Here is a 26,222-nt window from a genome sequence, read left to right as displayed (position 1 = left end):
CCTACGATGGGGAACTATTCCCTCACTGACACCAACGGGGCACAATTCCTTCACCGACACTAATGATGGGGCACTATTCCTCCACTGACACCAACCATGGGGCACTATTCCTCCCACTGACACCAACCATGGGGCACTATGCCTCCTACTGACACCAACCATGGGGCACTATTCCTCCCACCGACAATAATGATGGGGCACTATTCCTCCACTGACACCAACAACGGGGCACAATTCCTTCACTGACACCAACCATGGGGCACTATTCCTTCACTGACACCAACAAGGGGGCACAATTCCTTCACTGACACCAACCATGGGGCACTATTCCTCACACTGACACCAACAATGGGGCACGGTTTCTTCACCGACATCAACCATGGGGCACTATTCCTCCCACTGACACAAATGATGAGGCACTATCCCTCCCAATGACATCAATGATGGGCACTATTCCTTCCACTGACACCAACAATGGAACATTATTCCTCCTGCTAACAATGGCTCAATATTCCTCTCAATGACAGCAATAATGGGGCACCATATCTCTCAATGACACCAATGATGGGGCACCATATCTCCCAATGACATCAATGATGGGGGCACCATTCCTTCCAATGACACCATGATGGGGGCACCATTCCTTCCAATTACACCAATGATAGGTCACCATTTTTCCCAATGACACCAATGATAGGTCACCATTCTTCCCAATGACACCAATGATAGGTCACCATTCTTCCCAATGACACCAATGATAGGTCACCATTCTTCCCAATGACACCAATGATAGGTCACCATTATTCCCAATGACACCAATGATAGGTCACCATTATTCCCAATGACATCAATGATAGGTCACCATTATTCCCAATGACACCAATGATGGGGGCACCATTCCTCCCAATGACATCATTTCTATGTCCGCCGCTGTTCTGTGTTTTTTGCTGCATTATTTGCAGCCTTTCCTTGATGTATTTTCCCAAATATTCTTTGCAGTGTTCACATTTAGTGATGACATAAGCAATGTACTGTTTTAAATATCCATCTGCAAGTTAGCTAAATGGCAAATACAATGTGTGGTATCCAATAGAAATCGATCTCTAGGGACTGAACTCTGATTGGTTGTTGTGGATGACAGCTCTTTACAAGCCTGGATGAATGACTGGATAGCAAACCTTGCAATGTGGTTCATCACGCGCTGCAAACGCCTCTCAGTAAAGCTCTTTATATGCCCAAAATATAATAATAACATTAATAATACATTGTTAGTGTTTTCGGATGGCCTGCCGGTTCACCCTGCATATATGATCTGCATTGATGACACTCTGCTGTTCTTCTGCCAGGAACGGAACCGCGGCCCAGAGGCATCATGGGTAAAAATCTCAGGAGTGTAAGAGCAGATAAAAGAACATATTGCTATTAGTCTGTGCTGACGAGTCCACCATTCTCACAGCGCTCTGCCACAATGCAAACACTTCTCCTATGGCTTAAAGGGAACCTGTCACAAAGCAAAAGGGCCTGTGTGCTGAGGCTCCGCAAGTAGCAGCTGCTTCCCCGACTCTGTTCTCTCTTTACAATGCCAAAGCTTCACATGGAATCACCCAGATCAACCTCTGCCTTACATTTCAAGATCCCCAAATACATTTATTATATACACCCTGGAACCAATCAGGCCATTTAATCCCAACTACAGCCATTCTTTTTTTATTTTTACTTTTAGATAAAGTGGAGAAGAGATAAAATTTCCATCTGTATTTCTATCCATGACACTTTTGCAGAGATTCCCCTCACTTCCTGTCCCGGTGACACCTTTACAAGAAGCAGGGGAAGGGGGTGCAGTGGTCACCTGGAAAGGAAGCTGCAGACAGTAATAAAAATGTGTTTTTTTTTTCTTGTGTCCACATTAGAGAGATTTCCCAAAACTTCCTGTCCCGACAGGAAGTGAGGGGAATGGTCTCTAAGGCTGGGTTCACAGTGCTGCGACTTGGAATCCGCCACCCCTGCACAACTTTATCGTGGCTTCCATGTCTTCTTTAATAGAAGTCAATGCAAGCCATATAAAAGTCGCACCAGAAGTAGTGCAGGAACCTTTTTGCATGATTAGAGCGGTTCCATTGCAGTTGGACCCCTTTCACCCTGTGGCCGCGGCCGCATTAGCACCGTTCGTTTTAGCGGCGCTTTTCGGCCCTTTGAAGTTTTAGCCCCAAAGAAGGGGTTAAAAGCGCCCGTGTTGTGGCGCTTCCAAATAGCTATTAAGGCGCTTTGGAAGCTCTGGCCATTTATTTCATTTCAATGGGCAGGGCGCTCCCAAACCGTCCCAAAGATGCTGCTTGCAGGACTTTTTCCAGCGTCCCGCAAGTGCATCGGCCCCAATGTGGAAAATTACACTGAAATGAATGGGAGGTGGTTTTCAAACGCTTTTTCTAGCACTAAAACGCCTGGAACCCGACTCAGTGTGAAAGGGGTCTTCATGGGGCGTGACTTGTCGTGCAACTTTACACTCTCAAGTCGCATGACAGTGTGAACTGCGGCTAATAGTGACAGTGCTGCTCTAGCCAGAAAGAAATACAAAGGAAATTAGCTGCAGTTAAATTACAAGGGCTCATTCAGACTCGGTGTCCCAGCACATTTACGCACATTTTTTCATATTGCGTGTTGCATGATGACAGCCCATTCAAGTAGATGTCAACATACTAAACGCAAAAAAAAAAAAAAAAAAAAAAAAAAAGGACATCATTTCTGCCAATGAAGCGCACTACATTTTGCACAGCAGCGCATTGTATTAAAATGGTTGTAAACCTCAGACTTGAAATAAGAACAAAGCCTATCCCTCTATAGTGTGTACTTGTCTCAATTAAAAGCACTAAGTGTAATTTCTGTCTGCTGCTTCATTCCTCTGCTATTAGTATGGTTCACTTCTGACAAGTTTTCCTGACACCAAGAGAAAAAAAGGTGACAGGGGAGGCACCTCCAAGCTGATTGGCAGCCTCAGCTCTGTTCCCCGCGTGATGCGTCAAGGGGGTGTGTCCCTTCCTTCCAATCAGCTCTCAGAGGTCTACTTATTGAACACTCAGACAAGCTTTCTAAATTATGCACTTTGAACAGACGTAGAGAAGAGAAGAATGCTGATAAACCGGTACAACTTGTGTAGGAGTATTTGTTTAATCTCTGTACATCACTTGAGGATAGTCCCTTCACTGGGTATATGTAAGGGGTTTACAACCACTTTAATGCGGGCACACTGCAAAAGTGTGAATGAGCCCTAAAACCATAGATGCTTTATTGTTTTGGAGAGAGAGGGTAGGAGATTGAATCCTGACCCCCATTGGGAAGATTTTTCCTTACTTCCTGTCCCCATGGCACCCAGAAAAGAAATGGGGTCATCTTTAGGACCTCTACAGTCTACCTAAAATGTGTTTTTGGGCCTTTCTCCAATGGAGAGATTTCCCATCACTTCCTGTCCTGACGGAGGTTAGATCTCCTCAAAGGGCACCCAGTTGCCATAAAAATGTGTCAGAGGCTCCACCCAGCCGCTCTCAACCTTTTTACCCTAGAGGAGCCCTAAAATAATTTTCAGGTCTTGGAGAACCTTCACTAAAACCAATTAATAGGGCTCAATGGCAAAAACGCCTCTTATATTGGTGGCACCCGAATAAGAAATGGAATCATCACAAGAGAAGAATTTCTAACACTTCTACAGTTATCCTAAAATGTTTTTTTTTTTTACATTTCTCCAATGGAGAGATTCCTCGTCACTTCCTGTCCTGACAGGAAGTAAGGTTAGATCTCCTCAAAAGGCACCCAGATGCCAAAATTAAAATGCGTCTTTCTCAACCTATGTAGCCTAGAAGATCCCTAAATCTATTTTCAGGTCTTGGGGAACATTTACTAAAATCAATGAGGTCAACGGCAAAAATGCCCCGTAAACTGGTGGTCATTAGGAAGGTTCCACCCTTATACAAAGCTAAAAAGATAATTGATGTCATGCCGCTGGCTTTGCCAAGTGGTGTTGGGCCTGGAACCTTGCAGGCACCATCAAATGGAAGTTCAAATTGGCCAAAGTTTAAGCAACCCCCTAGAATCTTCTGGAGGAACCCAAGGGCTCCATGGAACCGCGGATGAGAAGAACTGCTCTAACCCTTTCCCACTCTATTTAAACAAAACAAAAAGTTTGGCTGGAGTTGGGTTTTAAATACCGGGAACTGGTGAAAGCCACGCTGGCGCTTGGGAAACAACCACACTCCATGCGGTAAGGTGCACTGGCATGGCTCAACCCCAGGACTTCCTAAAGCAGGAGTGTTACCCACCAAGCTGTCCGACTTGTGTTCCACATTCTGGGGCAGTGAGGCTTTACCTGTGCAATAGTACAAATCTGGGCATGGCCACTTCCATCAAAGCCTTATCACATGGGCGTTTTGCTTAATTACCACCTCTTTAAAGTAAACTCGCCTCCCTCACACACTCATACGCACACACACAGGAGGCGGCCATTTTGTCTCATCTGCAGGCTCCTAAATGTCTCACAGTGTTGAGCTAGAAGAAGGAAAATGGATTCACATGATGATTTAATCTGGGAAGAGGACATTCTCCGCACTGCCCTCCCGCCAGAATTATCGGCCTGCGGGGGGGGAGACGCCTGTCCACGCTCCAAGCTCTCCCCTGCATGGCTTTTCATTCTTGCTCCCCCTCGCCGGGCCGGCTCTGCAGTTTGTTTTTGTGTTTTGTTTTCGGGAGGAGCTTCTTGTTCAGGAGCCGGGACAGCCTGGCGCCTTTCTTGCGGTGCTCCGGGGCCCCCGGCTGCTCCAGGTAGACCAGGTCGTTGTGAGATTGGCTCATGCTGGGGTCTTTTTGCTGGTGCCTTCGGCGGAAAAACAGCTTTGCGCCTTTGTGTAAGAATCCACCTGCAAGGGAGAGAAGATTAGTATGGTTGCTCTGAACCTCAGCTTCAAATCTAAAATTAAAGGATCACTCCGCTTCAGTACAGATATTGGTGGACGCTGGAGACATAGGAGTGGGAACACTACAAGCTGGGAGAGAACCCAAAACCCTCCAAGATCGGCCGGGACACCATCAGGACTTACAGCAGGTGACTTCCCAAGTAGAGTGACTCTGCCCAACAGATGCCACCTATAGGTGAAATATCAGTTTTTTGGTGCACCTGTCATCTAAAGTTGACTTATATACAAGATTTGCAGATATATAAAGAGCTGAAGAATTGCACATACATTTCACTACCTGTCCAGTAACCCCATTGAAGGCCACTATAGGGATGCAGCACCTCTCCAGCATTAGATGCATAGCGGCTTTAGGGGTCAGGTTGACTGGCATTCTATTAAAACACAAATGCAGCATCTTACCTCTGTCTGCAGATCAAAAGCTCCTCATTAGGACATGTTGTGCCCAAAGGAACAAAGAGCAATGCAAAGCAGGTCAAATGCTGCCTCTGAATTGCTGTGCGCTGCTCTGTTAGGGCTCAGCTACATTGCTACAACGCAGGATAACAGTTCACTAAAAGCACATAAAATAATAGAATCTATGAAGCTCTTCATAGTGTGTGTGTGTGTGTGTGTGTGTGTGTGTGTGTGTGTGTGTGTGTGTGTGTGTGTGTGTGTGTATATATATATATATATATATATAAATAAATGCATAACATTATAGTCAATGGCAACAAATGGAAAATGCTTTGAAACTCCTTCCCACCTGTTCAGGTGTCCCTGTAAATAACAGCTTCAACTCTTCTGGGAAGGCTGTCCACAAGGTTTAGGAGTGTGTCTACGGGAATGTTTGAGACGAGCCCATTGGACGAGAAGGCCTGGCTCACGATCTCCACTCTAATTCATCCCAAAGGTATTCTATCGGGTTGAGGTCAGGACTCTGTGCAGGTCAGTCAAGTTCCTCCACCCCAAACTCGCTCATCCATGTCTTTATGGATCTTACTTTGTGCACTGGTCCAAATCATTTGGTGGAGGGGGGATTATGGTGTGGGGGTTGTTTCTCAGGGGTTGGGCTTGGCCCCTTAGTTCTAGTGAAGGGAACTCTTAAGGAATCAGTATAACAAGACATTTTAGACAATGTCATGCTCCCAATTTTGTGGGAACAGTTTGGGCAAGGCCCCTTCCTGTTCCAACATGACTGCGTACCAGTGCACAAAGCAAGGAACTTGACCGGCCTGCACAAATCCCCCCTCCACCAAATGAGTGCTGATCTCAAGCCGATAGAAAACCTTTTGGATGAATTAGAGTGGAGACTGCGAGCCAGGCCTTCTCGTCCAACATCAGTGCCTGACCTCACAAATGCGCTTCTGAAGAATGGTCAAACATCCCCATAGACCAGTGTTTCTCAAATCCAGTCCTCAGGCCCCCCCAACAGGTCATGTTTTCAGGATTTCCCTCAGATGAAACGGCTGTGGAAATTGCTAAGGCAGTGAAACTGATCAAATCACCTGTGAAAAATAATGGAAAACCTGAAAACATGACCTGTTGGGGGGGCCTGAGGACTGGATTTGAGAAACACTGCGATAGACACACTCCTAAACCTTGTGGAGATCCTTCCCAGAAGAATTGAAGCTGTTATAGCTACAAAGGGTGGTCCACTCAATATTGAACCCTACAGACTAAGACTGGGATACCATTAAAGTTCATGTGCATGTTAAGGGCAGCACAGTGGTGTAGTGGGTAGCTACCTGCCTGGAGTTTGCATGTTCTCCCTGTGCCTGCGTAGGTTTCCTCCGGGTACTCCGGTTTCCTCCCACATTCCAAAGACATGCCGGTAGGTTAATGGGCCCTAGTATGTATGAATCTGTGTTAGGGACCTTAGAGTGTAAGCTCCTTGAGGGTAGAGACCGATGTACCGAGTAGATGTAAATCGCTGCTTAAATTTACGGTGCTATACAAGTACCTTAAATAATAATAACATTCCCATAGAGACACTCCTAAAACTTTGTGGACAGCCATTAAAGTTCATGTATGTGTAAAGGCAGGTGTCACAATACTTTTGACAATATAGGGTTTGTGTTGTGTGGGCGTAAAATACAACGAGGGAGATTTACTAAAACTGGTGCACACAGAATACTACATTGTACTTTGCCCCCTGGGGAACAGAACGCATTAATAAAAAGGTGGTGAGGAAGAGGAGATCTCTTCTTTAAGAATATAAAATGTGTTTTGATTCAGAAGGAAAAATAAAATCTATCCTGCGATACCCACGCATGCACGACCTGAAGCTGCTGTAAGTTGCACTGTACAAGGCTGCAATCAACAGCCATTTATTTCATTCTTCACATTTAAGGGCTCCACGTGTGTAAAGATCACTTGTGGCAAAAGATCCAAATGTGATACGGGGACTGGAAACACAAAGCAAGGCAAAACATGTCCCTACAAATAACAGAGACAAGGAAGAACACTCGGCAGACTGGTAGGAAAACGAATAATGGCCAGTGCTGATGGGCTTTTGTCCAGAACTGGGTCTCTCCCTATAGAGGTCTATGAGAATGCAAAAACAGCTTGAAGTGGGTTGACCCGGCTTAGGAGGAGGTCATCTGCTCCAGTCAATGATGTCTGAAGGACAGGGCTGTCTTTAAGGCAGGGCAAAAGGGGCATCTGCCCTGGGCCCTGTCATTGTTGGGGGGCCCAAAACAGCTGCCTCATGCTTGCCAACTATCCATGTTTAAATTGCCTTGTCCCTTGAAGTTTTATTCCTGTGCTGTGTCCTAATATCTCAGTGTGAATTGCTGGTACTAATACTGCCCAGCTCTGCCCTATTGTTGTGTACAGATGACTCACCTGCAGACCCTGTGTTTACATGTAAATAACTGGAATTCATATGTAAATAGCGGCGACAATACTAAGTAAATAGCTGCGGCCGGCGGCATTGATATGTAAATAAAGGCGGCATTCCTATGTATATCAAGCTCCCCTGCTGTGAGGAGGTGATGTGCTGTAACCTCTAGCAACTAATCAGTGAGCCGTAATGTGTGCTGTAACCTCTAGCAACTAATCAGTGAGCCGTAATGTGTGCTGTAACCTCTAGCAACTAGTCAGTAAGCAGTAATGATATGCTGTAACTGCTTGCAACCAATCGCAATTGCTGCCTGATCTGATACAGAAAACTGATTTTAAATCTAGCTGCTATTTATTGTATGTCTCAGAGTAGGTGGAGAGGGAAATTGCATGGGGGGGGGGGACCCCCAAGAAAAATTTTGCCCAGGGTCCAATCTATATTAAAGACGGCCCTGCTGAAGGATCTCAAAAGCATGCTGCATCTGCTGCCAAAGCCCATCAACGATGGCCTTAAAGCAGAACTAAATCCTTCTATTCTTTTCGGCCAAGGAAGCTTCCATCTTGGCTTTTGCTTGATCTGCAACTGCCATGGTGCTGACATGTGATCAGTTATGACACCAGACACGTGATGGTTTGACAGTTTGGTTGGGAGGACAAGCAGTGTGGCGGTTCGCATTCCCGGCATGACGGGAATCTAACGGTTTTCTGAAACACTTCAGTTGAAGGGTTTAGTTCTGTGAAATCTTGTTCTAACTCCTGGACTGGGAGAAAAGTCTTGGTGACCCAGCATTTATGGAAGAGCTACAGCCATCTAATATTGAAGAACTGAAACCATTGTCCCAGCTACGATCAATGTGGATCAAATGTGGCACAGAACATCAGTGGAGAACCTGAAACTTTAGCGGCCCATTACAGGTCTGCATCCCAATAAAGTGCGTTTCTCCAATGCATGTGGCAATGCAGCCTGTAAGGGTCCCTGGAGCCGCTTAAAGTTCTGTCACCTGCCACCCAGATACAGCTTGTCACTGTCACCTGCCACCCAGATACAGCTCGTCACTGTCACCTGCCACCCAGATGTAGCACGTCACTGTCACCTGCCACCCAGATGTAGCACGTCACTTGCCACTGTTACCTGCAACCTAGATGCCGCATGTCACTGTCACCTGCCACCCAGATGCAGCTTGTCACAGTCACCTGCCACCCAGATGTTGCTTGTCACCATCCCCTGCCACCCAGATGCAGCTCATCCCCATCACCCGACACCCAGATGTAGCATGTCACCATTACCTGACAACCAGATGCAGAATGTCACTTGCCGCTGTTACCCACCACTCAGATGCAGCTCATCCCCGTCACCTGGCACCCAGATGCAGCATGTCACTTGCAACTGTTACCTGCCACCCAGATGTAGCTCGTCACCATCACCTGCCACCCAGATGCAGCATGTCACTTGCCACTGTCACCCTAATGCTGGTCACCATCACCTGCCACCCAGATGCAGAATGCCACTTGCCACTGTCACCTGCCACCCAGATGCAGCTCGTCACCATCACCTGCCACCCAGATGCAGCATGTCACTTACCACTGTCACCCGCAGCTTGTCACTACTTCTGGCAGCCTCTCCCCAGCGGCGTCCAAGCAGGTAAACTTCCACATGCGGGTTGGCGGGCGGTGAGAGATGACGTAACTATCTCTCTGCTCACCCCCAGGCTGCAGCTCTGTCAAGTGCAGCCTTCGTGGCCCTGTTGTAGGTCCGGAACAGCGGTGATGTGAGGTGGGCAGTGAGAGATGGTGTCATCTCCCTGCTACTCACCCCACTGCTGGCAGAGATTGGCAGAGACTGCAGCGAGCGCTGCGTGGGGCCAGGGGGAGGTCTGACCAATATCAATTGGTTTCTGACTGATAGCGATTATTTGAAATTTTCTGAATCAGCCTCCAATAATTAGTCGTCCCCTAGTATGAACAGCGTTGTACAGGCACAATAACCACAGGATGCCAGGGGAATACAGGAACAATAATCACATGATGCCAGGAGAATACAGGCACAACAACCACAGGGTGCCAGGGTAATACAGGCACAACAACCACAGGGTGCCAGGGTAATACAGGCACAACAACCACAGGGTGCCAGGGTAATACAGGCACAACAACCACAGGGTGCCAGGGTAATACAGGCACAACAACCACAGGGTGCCAGGGTAATACAGGCACAACAACCACAGGGTGCCAGGGTAATACAGGCACAACAACCACAGGGTGCCAGGGGAATACAGGAACAATAATCACATGATGCCAGGAGAATACAGGCACAACAACCACAGGGTGCCAGGGTAATACAGGCACAAAAACCACAGGGTGCCAGGGTAATACAGGCACAAAAACCACAGGGTGCCAGGGTAAAAGAGGCACAAAAACCACAGGGTGCCAGGGTAATACAGGTACAAAAACCACAGGGTGCCAGGGTAATACAGGCACAATAACCACATGCTGCCCGGGGAATACAGGCACAATAACCACAGGATGCTGGGAAAATACAGGCACAATAACCACAGCATGCCCGGGGAATACAGGCACAATAACCACATGCTGCCAGGAGAATACAGGCACAATAACCACAGCATGCCCGGGGAATACAGGCACAATAACCACTGCATGGCCGGGGAATACAGGCACAATAACCACATGCTGCCAGGAGAATACAGGCACAATAATCATGTGATGCCAGGGAAATACAGGCACAATAATCATGTGATGCCAGGGAAATACAGGCACAATAATCATGTGATGGCAGTGATGCCAGGGAAATACAGGCACAATAATCATGTGATGCCAGGGGAACAAGGCACAATAATCATGTGATGCCAGGGGAACAAGGCACAATAATCATGTGATGCCAGGGGAACAAGGCACAATAATCATGGGATGCCAGGGGAACAAGGCACAATAATCATGGGATGCCAGGGGAATACTGGCGCAATAACCACAGGACGACAAAAGGATAGTAGAAGCCAGGGGAATATGGGGACAAAACAACTAGATGTCAGAGAAATAAGGGCAAAAAAAAAAAACCCCAAATACCACTCGATGTCAGAGAAATATGGGGTAAAAAAACAAAACTCGATGTCAGGAGAATTAGGACATAATAACCACTAAATGCCAGGGAATACAGGCACAAAAACCACAAGACGCCAAGGGATTATGGGCAAGTAAACAAAAGCAACGTAGTCATCAGTCTAGTTTGATCGTCTTTAGGATTTTCGGCAATTCGTTTTGAAGAACCCTGGAATACCACCAAAAGCACAATACTGTGTGTATATATATATATTTGTAAGACTATGCTGTAAATTTGTTCAAATGTATAGCACTAAGAGTCTTTTGTATTCCCTGGTCTGTCCTGAATATGCAAAGGAGCCAATCAGTATGAGATTTCTCTGTGGAAGAAAGAAAGTTTTGTCAACTTTGGTGCCCTCAAAATCTCTGTCTGAAGGTCTTCTACTGCTGTTGCTGATCGTATTGTTTACTGTATGCGCAGTGCCATCTAGTGGCTGCAAAGAAGAGGCGCAGCCAATTCATCAAGGGTGACAAGATAGGTCAGGTTTTATTATATTGGTGTAGGACTGTCTGATAAGGAGAAGGCATGATGATGGATGTTTGAATTCTGCTATATTGCAATGACTAGTAAAGCCACAGGACCTGAAAAATGGTGATTGTGGTTCATTTGTTAAGGAGACAGTTAACAGGAACAGCATTTTTTTTTATTCCTAAGGTCCATTTAAACATTGAATGAAAGCAAAGCAGAAGAATTATAAGATGTTTGTTTTACCATGAGCTAACGCTTTATTTTATTGTTTCACAGATAACTGTTTTTTGCTGATGCTCTATGGATAACTGCTGAAAAGTTGAGCGGCCCAGCAGGGTTGGCAGCTGCCCAAACTTGGCAAACTTTCTCTATTAGTAATAGGTAGCTGTACATGTACACAGGACACCCAGCACCACTGATCTAAATAAAAAGCCTTCTTGTCACCCTTAGAAACACATCGCCTGTCATTTTTTAAAGCATTTTTTTTTATTATTGTGGGCAACAAGAAGACTTTTCATGCATGAGGCTGTATGTTATTAAGAGGCAGTCCACCCGAGTCTGCAGTTTTCATTAGAATTCATTACTGATCTTTGAATTAATTACTAATCTTATATATATTATACTCCTGAAGTGAGATTTCTGCATCTGTGTTCTGGACTCCATACACCTGCCACAGCAGTGACACAGGGATCCCACTCTCCTTGTGCAGCTTTTATTTATGTAGAATTCAGATGGGGATATCTTGCCACTGTAGTTCTCAGGAGACATAAGAGGTTGGTGAGCAATTCTTCCATCCACCCGAAATTGAAATATGTCTTGTGCTCAAATAGGACTACTTTGGCTCCTCCCGCCTACCTGGGACACCTCTGGGCCCGCCTGGGACACACGTTGGACACCTCTGGGCCCGCCTGGGGGACACGTTGGACACCTCTGGGCCCGCCTGGGGGACACGTTGGACACCTCTGGGCCCGCCTGGGGGACACGTTGGACACCTCTGGGCCCGCCTGGGGGACACGTTGGACACCTCTGGGCCCGCCTGGGGGACACGTTGGACACCTCTGGGCCCGCCTGGGGGACACGTTGGACACCTCTGGGCCCGCCTGGGGGACACGTTGGACACCTCTGGGCCCGCCTGGGGGACACGTTGGACACCTCTGGGCCCGCCTGGGACACGTCGGTCACCTCTGGGCCCTTCAGAGCCCACCTGGGAGACACCTCTGGGTCCTCCTGCCCACCTGAGAGTCACCTCTGGGTCCTCCCGCCCACCTGAGTGTCACCTCTGGGTCCTCCCGCCCACCTGAGTGTCACCTCTGGGTCCTCCCGCCCACCTGAGAGACACCTCTGGGTCCTCCCGCCCACCTGAGAGACACCTCTGGGTCCTCCCGCCCACCTGAGAGACACCTCTGGGTCCTCCCGCCCACCTGAGAGACACCTCTGGGTCCTCCCGCCCACCTGAGAGACACCTCTGGGTCCTCCCGCCCACCTGAGAGACACCTCTGGGTCCTCCCGCCCACCTGAGAGACACCTCTGGGTCCTCCCGCCCACCTGAGAGACACCTCTGGGTCCTCCCGCCCACCTGGGACGCCTTTGAGTCTTTCCTCCAACAATGGATAAATAAGTGTTGTGCTTGCGCTCAGCTGGGACGCCTTTGGGTTGCCTCGCCCGCCTGGGGCGCCTTTGGGTTGCCTCGCCCGCCTGGGGCGCCTTTGGGTTTCCTCGCCCGCCCGGGACGCCTTTGGGTCTCCTCGCCCGCCCGCCTGGGACACCTTTGGGTCTCCTCGCCCGCCCGCCTGGGACACCTTTGGGTCTCCTCGCCCGCCCGCCCGCCTGGGACGCCTTTGGGTCTCCTCGCCCGCCCGGGACGCTTTTGGGTCTCCTCACCCGCCCGCCTGGGACGCCTTTGGGTCTCCTCACCCGCCCGCCCGCCTGGGACGCCTTTGGGTCTCCTCACCCGCCCGGGACACCTTTGGGTCCCCCCTACCCACCTGGGACACCTTTGGGTCTTTCCTCCAACAATGGATATTTTTGTCTTCCATCCACCCAAAATTAAAGTAAGTCTTGTGCTTGCGCTCGCCTGGGGCGCCTTTGGGTCCCCGTCCCCCCCGCTCACCTGGGGCGCCTTTCGGTCTCCTCCCCCGCTCACCTGGGGCGCCTTTCGGTCTCCCCCCCGCTCACCTGGGGCGCCTTTCGGTCTCCCCCCCGCTCACCTGGGGCGCCTTTCGGTCTCCCCCCGCTCACCTGGGGCGCCTTTCGGTCTCCCCCCCGCTCACCTGGGGCGCCTTTCGGTCTCCCCCCCCGCTCACCTGGGGCGCCTTTCGGTCTCCCCCCTGCTCACCTGGGGCGCCTTTCGGTCTCCCCCCCGCTCACCTGGGGCGCCTTTGGGGTCCCCCCCGCTCACCTGGGGCGCCTTTGGGGTCCCCCCCGCTCACCTGGGGCGCCTTTGGGGTCCCCCCCGCTCACCTGGGGCGCCTTTGGGTCCCCCCGCTCACCTGGGACACCTTTGGGTCCCCCCCCCCGCTCCCCTGGAACATCTTTGGGTCTTCCAACCCACTTGGAACTTTGGGTGTTTCCGGCCACCTTATCCCATTCTGCTACTTAATTTGCTTTCGTCTTCATTTCAAATAAATTCCAGATCTAACAAGGAGAGTGGGAGCCCCTCATAATGGCCACAGCAGATGTGAAGACTCAAATCTTAGCTTCGGATGGACTGACCCTTTAAACAAAGCACACGCTATTTCACAACAAGAAGGGAAATGCTTCAACTTACTGTGCAAGCAATTAATTCACGTTGGTGAAAAGATCCTCTTAAGGTTACAGAAGAAATGGCAAGAATGATGATGAAATAAAAAAAATGGAAGATGAGAAGACAGACACAACGTCATTCAGGAGCTTCACCCACAAAGTGCCTCACCAGAGCCCCAGTACTATGTGACACTTTTTAGCATCTAATCTGCAAGAGCATCAGCTCCTCGGGTTTCCAGGAGAAGCCACCTCCACCATAAAAGTAAGAGCAAGAAGGCCAGCAAGCAGCTTTTAAAATTATTTTTTGCCCCAACACTTTCCACAGCAGCCCGTAGCTAAAAGAGAAACAGAAAGTGACTACAGATAGCAGAAGGAGGAGAGCCAAGACAGGATCATACTGAACATTCACTATTAGAATATACAGGAAAGGTTAAAGCCCAACTCCAGGAAAAGAAAAAATATCCACCCTTGCAGTGGGCCACCCTCCCCTGTGAGGATTAATGGCTTTTTGTGTCTAGAACACATGTGTGAAACACAAAGCCCACGCCGAATCTGGCCCACCAGGCCATTTCATGTGGCCCTCGCACCTCCCCTGCAGCCGCGGCACCCCTTGTCTCCGCCTTTACATTGTTTAAGCAGTTAGCAGTAGAGAGGAGGACAGAACTCTTCCGACAGATCCTGAACGTCTCTGTGCAGCCACGGAGAGGCTCCTCGCTGCCTCCCCATATCTCAACAGTTGGCAGCAGAGAGAAGGACAGTACTCCTCCTACAGATCTGCACCTCTCCTGCAGCTGAAGCACCTACTCGTCTCCCCTGGTTTCAGCATTCAGCAGACACCGGCAGCTGACTACAGCCCTCCTTTGGTCCTCCTTCAGACTCTACACTCTCTCCTACCCGGAGCTGGGAAGAAGAAAGTGCAGAGTCTGGAGGAGGACCCCAGCTTCTTCCTGGTAGCAGCACAAGGTGAGGTAGGTGCACAGTGATGTAAGGGAGGGTGGGGGACTCCTAACTTCTGATGAGGGGGAGCTCTTGACATCTGATGTAAAGGAGTAGGGTGCTCTGGACATCTAGTCTTCCAGACTAGCCCTTTGAGAGCAACCATAATGCTGATGTGGCCCCTGATAAAATACAGTTTGACACTCCTAGCCGAGGGGATTATAGAACAGCCTCTTTCACTTACCTGGTTCTTCGCTCCGGCACGCTGTTTCTCAAGATCTGGACTGTGGGCACAGCCTCAGTGTCATATAGCATACAGGTATATTACCCGTGTATGGAGCACTGAGGAGGCTGGAGTGTGACCAGAGCTGGTTGCAGCTTACAGAGCAGACAGCAGGGGACCGGTCACATTGCTGGAGCGAGGACTATGCTAAGTATTTACACTTTAATCCTATGGCCCTGGACAAAACAAGCATTTAAGTCTGGGGGGAGTGGGGTGGTTAATTTCCTTTTTCATTTTTCGTGCGGTTAGGCTTTAAAAAAGCAGAGGAGGATAGGCAGGGGCATTTATGATTCTGCATATTGGGGCCTCACTGCTCTATAAGTGGAACAACCTCCCTGGGGGTGAGGAAAGACTTTGGGGTGGTGAGGGAAAAGGGAGTGGCAAAGGAAACCAAGATCAAGATAGCAAAAAAAAAAAAAAAAAAGTGACAAATCTACATATTGGCTTTAATGTGTATATAACCCAGTACAGGTCATTCTTCCCACTGATCACCAATGTAAGGAACATTCTTCCCACTGACCACCAATGTAAGGGACATTCTTCCCACTGACTACCAATGTAAGGAACATTCTTCTCACTGATCACCAACGTAAGGAACATTCTACCCACTGACCACCAATGTAAGGAACATTCTTCCCACTGACCACCAATGTAAGGAGCATTCTTCTCACTGATCACCAATGTAAGGAACATTCTTCTCACTGATCACCAATGTAAGGAGCATTCTTCTCACTGATCACCAATGTAAGGAACATTCTTCCCACTGACCACCAATGTAAGGAGCATTCTTCTCACTGATCACCAATGTAAGGGACATTCTTCTCACTGACCACCAATGTAAGGAACATTCTTCCCACTGACCACCAATGTAAGGAACATTCTTCTCACTGATCACCAATGTAAGGAACATTCTTCCCACTGATCACCAATGTAAGGAGCATTCTTCTCACTGACCACCAATGTAAGGAACATTCTTCTCACTGATCACCAATGTAAGGAACATTCTTCTCACTGATCACCAATGTAAGGAGCATTCTTCTCACTGATCACCAATGTAAGGAACATTCTTCTCACTGACCACCAATGTAAGGAACATTCTTCCCACTGACCACCAATGTAAGGAACATTCTTCTCACTGACCACCAATGTAAGGAACATTCTTCTCACTGACCACCAATGTAAGGAACATTCTTCCCACTGACCACCAATGTAAGGAACATTCTTCCCACTGATCACCAATGTAAGGAACATTCTTCTCACTGACCACCAATGTAAGGAACATTCTTCCCACTGATCACCAATGTAAGGAACATTCTTCTCACTGATCACCAATGTAAGGAGCATTCTTCTCACTGATCACCAATGTAAGGAACATTCTTTCCACTGATCACCAATGTAAGGGACATTCTTCTCACTGATCACCAATGTAAGGAGCATTCTTCTCACTGATCACCAATGTAAGGAACATTCTTTCCACTGATCACCAATGTAAGGGACATTCTTCTCACTGATCACCAATGTAAGGAACATTCTTCCCACTGATCACCAATGTAAGGAACATTCCTCTCACTGATCACCAATGTAAGGGACATTCTTCTCACTGATCACCAATGTAAGGAACATTCTTTCCACTGATCACCAATGTAAGGAACATTCCTCTCACTGATCACCAATGTAAGGAGCATTCTTCTCACTGACCACCAATGTAAAGGACATTCTTCTCACTGATCACCAATGTAAGGAACATTCTTCTCACTGATCACCAATGTAAGGAACATTCTTCTCACTGATCACCAATGTAAGGAACATTCTTCCCACTGATCACCAATGTAAGGAACATTCTTCTCACTGACCACCAATGTAAGGAACATTCTTCCCACTGATCACCAATGTAAGGAGCATTCTTCTCACTGATCACCAATGTAAGGAACATTCTTCCCACTGATCACCAATGTAAGGAGCATTCTTCTCACTGATCACCAATGTAAGGAACATTCTTCTCACTGATCACCAATGTAAGGAACATTCTTCTCACTGATCACCAATGTAAGGAACATTCTTCTCACTGATCACCAATGTAAGGAACATTCTTCTCACTGATCACCAATGTAAGGAACATTCTTTCCACTGATCACCAATGCAAGGAACATTCTTCCCACTGATCACCAATGTAAGGAGCATTCTTCTCACTGATCACCAATGTAAGGAACATTCTTTCCACTGATCACCAATGTAAGGAACATTCTTCTCACTGATCACCAATGTAAGGAACATTCTTTCCACTGATCACCAATGCAAGGAACATTCTTCCCACTGATCACCAATGTAAGGAGCATTCTTCTCACTGATCACCAATGTAAGGAACATTCTTCTCACTGATCACCAATGTAAGGAACATTCTTCTCACTGATCACCAATGTAAGGAACATTCTTCTCACTGACCACCAATGTAAGGAACATTCTTCTCACTGACCACCAATGTAAGGAACATTCTTCTCACTGACCACCAATGTAAGGAACATTCTTCTCACTGACCACCAATGTAAGGAACATTCTTCTCACTGATCACCAATGTAATGAGCATTCTTCTCACTGATCACCAATGTAAGGAACATTCTTCTCACTGATCACCAATGTAAGGGACATTCTTCTCACTGATCACCAATGTAAGGAACATTCCTCTCACTGATCACCAATGTAAGGAACATTCTTTCCACTGATCACCAATGTAAGGAACATTCTTCTCACTGATCACCAATGTAAGGAACATTCTTCTCACTGATCACCAATGTAAGGAACATTCCTCTCACTGATCACCAATGTAAGGAACATTCTTTCCACTGATCACCAATGTAAGGAACATTCTTCTCACTGATCACCAATGTAAGGAACATTCTTCTCACTGATCACCAATGTAAGGGACATTCTTCTCACTGATCACCAATGTAAGGAACATTCTTCTCACTGATCACCAATGTAAGGAACATTCTTCTCACTGATCACCAATGTAAGGAACATTCTTCTCACTGATCACCAATGTAAGGAACATTCTTCTCACTGATCACCAATGTAAGGAACATTCCTCTCGCTGATCACCAATGTAAGGAACATTCTTTCCACTGATCACCAATGTAAGGAACATTCTTCTCACTGATCACCAATGTAAGGGACATTCTTTCCACTGATCACCAATGTAAGGGACATTCTTCTCACTGATCACCAATGTAAGGAACATTCTTTCCACTGATCACCAATGTAAGGAACATTCTTCTCACTGATCACCAATGTAAGGAACATTCTTTCCACTGATCACCAATGTAAGGGACATTCTTCTCACTGATCACCAATGTAAGGGACATTCTTCCCACTGATCACCAATGTAAGGAGCATTCTTCCCCCTGACTATCACACTAATGTACCCTGAGCTGTAGATATAGTATATATTAACAAAGGTTCAAAAAAGGTAAGGAAGGCTGGTATAGGGTGTCCCCACTGGGGAGATTCATCCTCTCTATTCATTCTGGTTGCCACTGTTACATTTTGGATTTCCATTACATGCTGTCCTGGTAACAATTGTCACCAGAAGAGGAGTAGAGGAGAAATCTTCTAATGGGGACACCTGTTCAGTGACAACTTATAGCAAGTTTAATCACACTTCCTGTCGTGCCTCTCAGTTAGGAAGTAAAGGGATTTATCAGATGGGCATAAAGACAGCAATAAAACCTTACAGAGCCCCTACACCTTCCCCAATCTAGGACAGGCACACTCTGGACACATGATCTCTCCAGCCAATCACAGGAAAGCGGTCCAGCAGGCAGAGGTCAGCTTGTCATCAGGAAGCATATGGTTAGTTATAGAACATAAAACAGACATGACATGGAGATGAACAGGGAGGGGGGACAGATGACAAAGATAGATATGACGTATACAGCAATGAGCAAAGCAACCAATCAGAATTCACTGCTCTAATTTGTAAAGTAGGAGCTGATTGGCTCACTGGGTCATCATGTTGCTTTTCATCAACATGGCATTTTCCTCCACATAACCGCAGCTCACTGGATATTTTCTCTTTTTTGGACTATTCTCTGTAAACCCGAGAGATGGCTGTGTGTGAAAATCCTAGTAGATCAGCAGTTTTTGAAATACTCAGACCCGTCTGGCACCAACAACCAGGCCACGTTCAAAGTCACTTAGACCCCTTTCACAACACACCGCTGATAGCGCGAGCGGTAAAACGCAGCTATTTTTAGCGGCGTTTTACCGCCGGATTTGAGCACATTTCGGCCACTAGCGGGGCGCTTTTACCCCCCACTAGCGGCCGCGAAAGGGTTAAAACCACCGGCAATAGTGGCGTTTTGCCGGCGGTGATACAGCGCTGCCCCATTGATTTCAATGGGGAGCAGTGGTGGAGGAGCGGTAAACACACCGCTCCAAAGAAGCTGCTGGCAGGACTTTTTTCTGACGTCCAGCCAGCGCACAGCTGTAGTGTGAAAGCCCTCGGGGGCTTTCACACTACACACAATGGTGCAGCTTCTTTAGGGCGGATTGCAGGCGCCATTTGTAATGCTATAGCGCCTGCAAAATGCCCTGGTGTGAAAGGGGTGTAAAATCACCTTTCTTCCCCATTCTGATGCTCGGTTTGAACTTCAGCAAGTCGCCTTCACCACGACTAGATGCCTAAATGCATTGAGTTGTTGCCAATGTGATTGGCTGATTAGCAATCTATATTTATACACACACACACACACACACTCTCTCTCTCTCTCATGAGTATATAAAAGTAATAGTCTTGCTAAGCCGTGTTCTGTAAGAGGAGGGTTGCCCTAATGGCAATTCATTCATTGTAGCATCTGAAATAGCCCATCGCTTTACATTAGAGAAACTCCTAACCAGCCGGTAATTAGAAATCACATTTAGTGATCCCAGCTGCCCAAATTAGCCACTATACTTTTCCTTCTAATTAATCAGATAATTGCTTGTGTCATGCATGTGAATATCCTGCCAAACCATGCTCAACACACAGTTGTTGTTTCCTGCTCTTTTTATCTGTGTTAAAAATCTGCCAGTGTTCTCAGATCCACAATAATCTCTTAACACAGAAGGTGTATTTATAAAAAATAAATAAATTGCATATCAAGTCACCTAGTGAAAATGCATTTACATTCGTTCTGTCCAAATAGGGCAAGAAAACAAACACTACAAGGCTATTTTCTGTGCTGGTCTAAAGTTTAATGATCTAAACTGGAAAATGTTGCATTTGTCCACTAGATGGCCCCAAGTATCATAAGAAATTCTTAGTGCCATCTAGTGGCCAAATGCATTTTTTTCCCCATTTCAAATCAATACAAAATATCCTACTACCCTGTTTCCAATAAAATAAGACCTAGTGTGATTGTCGGTGATAGCTGCAATAAAAGCCCTACCCCCCAAATAAGCCCTACTTAAAGTCCTTGTAGGTCTTCTTTTCAGGGTAGGGCTTATTTTTGAGGAAACAGAGTAGGGCTTATTTGGGTGGTAGAGCTTATATTGCGCTAGGTCTTATTTTAGGGGAAACAGGGTAGCACAGGAAATGGTCTAATCTGACCCTATTTGTAAAGAATGAATGTGCATGTGCTTTCTCTTGGTGACTTGCTTTGCACATTGTTTTTAAACCCCCCCCCCCCCTCTCACTGTATGTGGTTTTAAGTTAACCGCTTCCCAACCGCCTCACGCAGATATACTGCGGCAGAAGGGCACGTACAGGCCTGTTGGGGGGGGGGGGGGACATCAATGGATCAAGATCAGGCTCAGGTAAGTAGAAAAGGGGGGGGGGGGGGTGGAGGGGGAGCTGCAAAGAAAAGGGTTTTATCTTAATACATAGAACCACTAGAAACCACCCCAAAAAAAAAAAAAATAAATAAAAAAAAAAGCAAATGTGACATTAAAAATAAAACTTCCCAAAATTAAGGAAAACCTGACCTGAGCTACTAAAAGCGAACAGCACAGCACTGAAACGTGGGTCCTGCAGGTACCTGTATAATAGATTCCCAGGCTGTACACAGGACCTTGACCTTTGCAAAAGTCAAGACTAAGCTCCACCCGAAAAAAAACTAAGCCCCGCCTATTGTCACTGAACTGTCACATGTCAGAGCCTAGGGTACACTGCCCACTGCAGTTCTAGCATCTGACAGCTGAATGACAGGGGGCATGGCTCAGCTCTGGGAAGAGTGGGGGATTCATCTGAACTTGGGCTGAATAACAGCCTTATGTAAAGCCCGGGCTAAAGATCCAAAGGGCTTTAATAAAGGACGGGGGGCAGTTTGAAGGCCAACACAGCACCCTTGCTACCTTATTATTTATTTTAGGGAAGGTCAGGTTTAATTTAATAAAGGATCCACACTTGCTGAACACACAACCATTTCCCTTTAAGTCTCTGTGAAACTTGAGCAACTTTAGACTACAGAAGACATGAAGCGCCTCGTTCCGTGCCGCAGCCTCCAGCTACAAGCGAGCGGCTCGTTTGTCTGACAATAATTAGAGGCTAATAATAAGCCGGGGAGAGAAGGATCACATTAACACCGCACAGTACATTCCATTCACAACGTTATGAATAAACTACAGCCAAGAGCAGCAATGAGCACTGACCTTTTGGCTTCCGTATGCTCGCCGTTTCCGACACGCTCAAGTTACTAACAGACACTTCTTCACAGTCCAGACTCTCCATGCCGTTCCCAGTCCAGTCCTCCTGCTGGCTCCCCTCATCCCAGGCATCCTGCAGCATGTCCCTGGTGGCGCCAATCGGCAGAGTCGCCGAAGCCAGTAGACTTCTATCCATCGTTGACCTGGAGGTGACGTCGGCGCTGGTGAACTGCGAGTCGCTCCTGGTCACGCTGTCCATGGTCGCTGCGTAGTCGAACATGAGGGTCGCTTCTTCATCCTGAGTGAGCGCGCTCTGTGGAAGGAGCACAGCACCGCAGTGTTATTAGAAGTTACCATGCAGAAAGATAGCTGGACAGACCCCAGAAGCCGGGGAGCGAATAAAATAATCACAACTGGCGATTTTTCTATGCCTTTCCCAATGCTAGTGCAAGTTTTCAGCCCTCCATAGTCCATAGTCTTTTTAACCCCTTCCCACCTGTGCCAAGGATCCTTTAACCACTTAAAAGCGGAGGTCTGCCAAAAGTTAAAAAATAATGAAAGCCAACAGCTATAAAATACTGCAGCTGCTGACTTTTAATATATAGACACTTACCTGTCCAGGGAGCCTGCCATGTCGGCAGCCCAAGCCGATCTGCCTGTCGGCTCCAGGCTGCTGCTACCGCCATCCTCGATAAGGGAATCAGGAAGTGAAGCCACGCGGCGCTTCCTGGTTCCCTACTGCGCATGCTCGAGTCGCGCTGAGCGTCCTCACTGGTCCCTGCTGTGTTCTGGGACCTGTGTGTCCCTCAGAATACAGTAGGGGAGGGGACAGAGTAGGTGCCGGAAGTGGCGTAGGTCACACGAACGCCGCAGTGATCTATGCCAGGAAGTGGGAGCAAATACCTGTATTAGACAGACAGGTATCTGCTCCCTCCTCCCCCTTGAAGGGTACCAAATGTGACACCGGAGGGGGGGGGGGGGGGGTTCCAAAAAGTGCAAGTTCCATTTTTGGGTGGAACTCCACTTTAAGGGCCGAACCTATTTTTGACACTTGGTATTTACAAGTTAAAATCATTTTTTGCACAAAATTACTTAGAACTCTCAAACATAATATAAATATATATATATATATATATATATATATATTTAATTAAATTTTTTACAAACATATTTTTTACAAACACCCTAGAAAATAAAATGGCGGGTGTTGCAATACTCTATGCCACGCCGTATTTGGCAAGCGGTCTTACAAGCACAATTTATTTTTTGGAAAAAATACACTTTTTTTTACTTAAAAAAAAAATAAAAATAAGACACCAGTAAAGTTAGTCCAATTTTTTTTTATATTGTGAAAGATAATGTTACACTGAATAAATTGATACCCAACATGTCACGCTTCAAAATTGCGCCCTCTCATGGAATGGCAACTTTAACCCTTAAAAATCTCCATAGGTGACGTTTAAAAGTTACTACAGGTTACCAGTTACAGAGGAGGTCTAGGGCGACAATTATTCCTCTCATTCTAACGATCGCAGGGATACCTCACATGTGGTTTGAACACCATTTACATACGCAGGTGCAAAATTACGTATGGGTCACTTTTATTCCTATTACAGGGAATGTAAACATTTCGTGTAATAGAAAAAAAGCATGACAGATCTGGGGGATTGTGAGATCTGGGGGTCAAAAAGACCTCACATCTCACATTTACACTAAAATGCAATAAAAAACAAAAACAAATTTCATTTATTTTTGCAAAGAAAAAAATAAATAAATTCCCCTTTAAGACCATTGGGTGAAAAAAAAAATTCCCCTTTTCCCCCCCCGACAGGCCAGGAGTCAAGTCCTTCCCCCCCCCCCCCGTCAGGCCCGGAGCCAAGTCCTTCCCCCCCCCCCCCCCCGACAGGCCCGGAGCCAAGTCCTTCCCCCCCCCCCCGACAGGCCCGGAGCCAAGTCCCCCCCCCCCCAGACAGGCCCGGAGCCAAATCCTTTTTCCCCCTGACAGGCCCGGAGCCAAGTCCTTTCCCCACCTGACAGGCCCGGAGCCAAGTCCTTTCCCCACCCACAGGCCCGGAGCCAAGTCCTTTCCCCACCCACAGGCCCGGAGCCAAGTCCTTTCCCCACCCACAGGCCCGGAGCCAAGTCCTTTCCCCACCCACAGGCCCGGAGCCAAGTCCTTTCCCCACCCACAGGCCCGGAGCCAAGTCCTTTCCCCACCCACAGGCCCGGAGCCAAGTCCTTTCCCCACCCACAGGCCCGGAGCCAAGTCCTTTCCCCACCCACAGGCCCGGAGCCAAGTCCTTTCCCCACCGACAGGCCCGGAGCCAAGTCCTTTCCCCACCGACAGGCCCGGAGCCAAGTCCTTTTCCCACCGACAGGCCCGGAGCCAAGTCCTTTCCCCACCGACAGGCCCGGAGCCAAGTCCTTTCCCCACCGACAGGCCCGGAGCCAAGTCCTTTCCCCACCTGACAGGCCCGGAGCCAAGTCCTTTCCCCACCCACAGGCCCGGAGCCAAGTCCTTTCCCCACCCACAGGCCCGGAGCCAAGTCCTTTCCCCACCCACAGGCCCGGAGCCAAGTCCTTTCCCCACCCACAGGCCCGGAGCCAAGTCCTTTCCCCACCCACAGGCCCGGAGCCAAGTCCTTTCCCCACCCACAGGCCCGGAGCCAAGTCCTTTCCCCACCGACAGGCCCGGAGCCAAGTCCTTTCCCCACCGACAGGCCCGGAGCCAAGTCCTTTCCCCACCGACAGGCCCGGAGCCAAGTCCTTTCCCCACCGACAGGCCCGGAGCCAAGTCCTTTTCCCACCGACAGGCCCGGAGCCAAGTCCTTTCCCCACCGACAGGCCCGGAGCCAAGTCCTTTCCCCACCGACAGGCCCGGAGCCAAGTCCTTTCCCCACCGACAGGCCCGGAGCCAAGTCCTTTCCCCACCGACAGGCCCGGAGCCAAGTCCTTTCCCCACCGACAGGCCCGGAGCCAAGTCCTTTCCCCACCGACAGGCCCGGAGCCAAGTCCTTTCCCCACCGACAGGCCCGGAGCCAAGTCCTTTCCCCACCGACAGGCCCGGAGCCAAGTCCTTTCCCCACCGACAGGCCCGGAGCCAAGTCCTTTCCCCACCGACAGGCCCGGAGCCAAGTCCTTTCCCCACCGACAGGCCCGGAGCCAAGTCCTTTCCCCACCGACAGGCCCGGAGCCAAGTCCTTTCCCCACCGACAGGCCCGGAGCCAAGTCCTTTCCCCACCGACAGGCCCGGAGCCAAGTCCTTTCCCCACCGACAGGCCCGGAGCCAAGTCCTTTCCCCACCGACAGGCCCGGAGCCAAGTCCTTTCCCCACCGACAGGCCCGGAGCCAAGTCGTTTCCCCACCGACAGGCCCGGAGCCAAATCCTTTCCCCACCGACAGGCCTGGAGCCAAGTCCTTCCCCCCCCCCGACAGGCCTGGAGTCAAGTCCTTTCCCCCCCTGACAGGCCTGGAGCCAAGTCCTTTCCCCCCCAACAGGCCTGAAGCCAAGTCCTCCCCCCCCCAACAGGCCCGGAGCCAAGTCCCTTTCCCTCCCGACAGGCCTGGAGCCAAGTCCCCCCCCCCCCCCCCCCCGACAGGCCCAGAGCCAAGTCCCTTTCCCTCCCGACAGGCCTGGAGCCAAGTCGTCCCCCCCCCCCCGACAGGCCCGGAGCCAAGTCCCTTTCCCTCCCGACAGGCCTGGAGCCAAGTCCCCCCCCCCCCGACAGGCCCGGAGCCAAGTCCCTTTCCCTCCCGACAGGCCTGGAGCAAGTCCTTCCCCAGCCCCCCCCCTCAACAGGCCTGGAGCAAGTCCCTCCCCAGCCCCCCCCAACAGGCCCGGAGCAAGTCCTTTCCCCGCCCCGGACAGGCCCTGAGCCAAGTCCTTTCCCCGCCCCGGACAGGCCCTGAGCCAAGTCCTTTCCCCGCCCCGGACAGGCCCTGAGCCAAGTCCTTTCCCCGCCCCGGACAGGCCCTGAGCCAAGTCCTTTCCCCGCCCCGGACAGGCCCTGAGCCAAGTCCTTTCCCCGCCCCGGACAGGCCCTGAGCCAAGTCCTTTCCCCGCCCCGGACAGGCCCTGAGCCAAGTCCTTTCCCCGCCCCGGACAGGCCCTGAGCCAAGTCCTTTCCCCGCCCCGGACAGGCCCTGAGCCAAGTCCTTTCCCCGCCCCGGACAGGCCCTGAGCCAAGTCCTTTCCCCGCCCCGGACAGGCCCTGAGCCAAGTCCTTTGCCCCCGACAGGCCCTGAGCCAAGTCCTTTGCCCCCGACAGGCCCTGAGCCAAGT

At 49.0% G+C, this 26,222-nt stretch overlaps 1 protein-coding gene across 2 annotated transcripts in view; it reads right to left on the bottom strand.

Moving 5' to 3' along the window:
• Window positions 1-1,212: 1,212 nt before the first annotated feature.
• The window catches only part of C2CD2 (C2 calcium dependent domain containing 2), a 171,122-nt gene continuing 146,112 nt past the window's right edge, over window positions 1,213-26,222 (bottom strand). For both annotated transcript variants that reach the window (XM_077479840.1, XM_077479841.1), the window contains exons 14-15: window positions 21,947-22,253; window positions 1,213-4,904 (exon numbers count right to left, since the gene is read on the bottom strand). In XM_077479840.1, the coding sequence (XP_077335966.1) occupies window positions 4,675-4,904; window positions 21,947-22,253 (537 nt within the window). In that variant the 3' untranslated portion in view covers window positions 1,213-4,674. The remainder of the gene's footprint in view (window positions 4,905-21,946; window positions 22,254-26,222) is intronic.

The sequence above is a fragment of the Lithobates pipiens genome, unplaced genomic scaffold (assembly GCF_037356315.1).
Source record: "Lithobates pipiens isolate NorthernLeopardFrog02 unplaced genomic scaffold, aLitPip1_a1.2 Scaffold_16, whole genome shotgun sequence".
In the NCBI taxonomy this organism is placed as follows: Eukaryota; Metazoa; Chordata; class Amphibia; order Anura; family Ranidae; genus Lithobates; species Lithobates pipiens.
The sequence above is the reverse complement of the archived record's forward strand: the minus strand, read 5'-3'. Positions and strand labels throughout refer to the sequence as shown.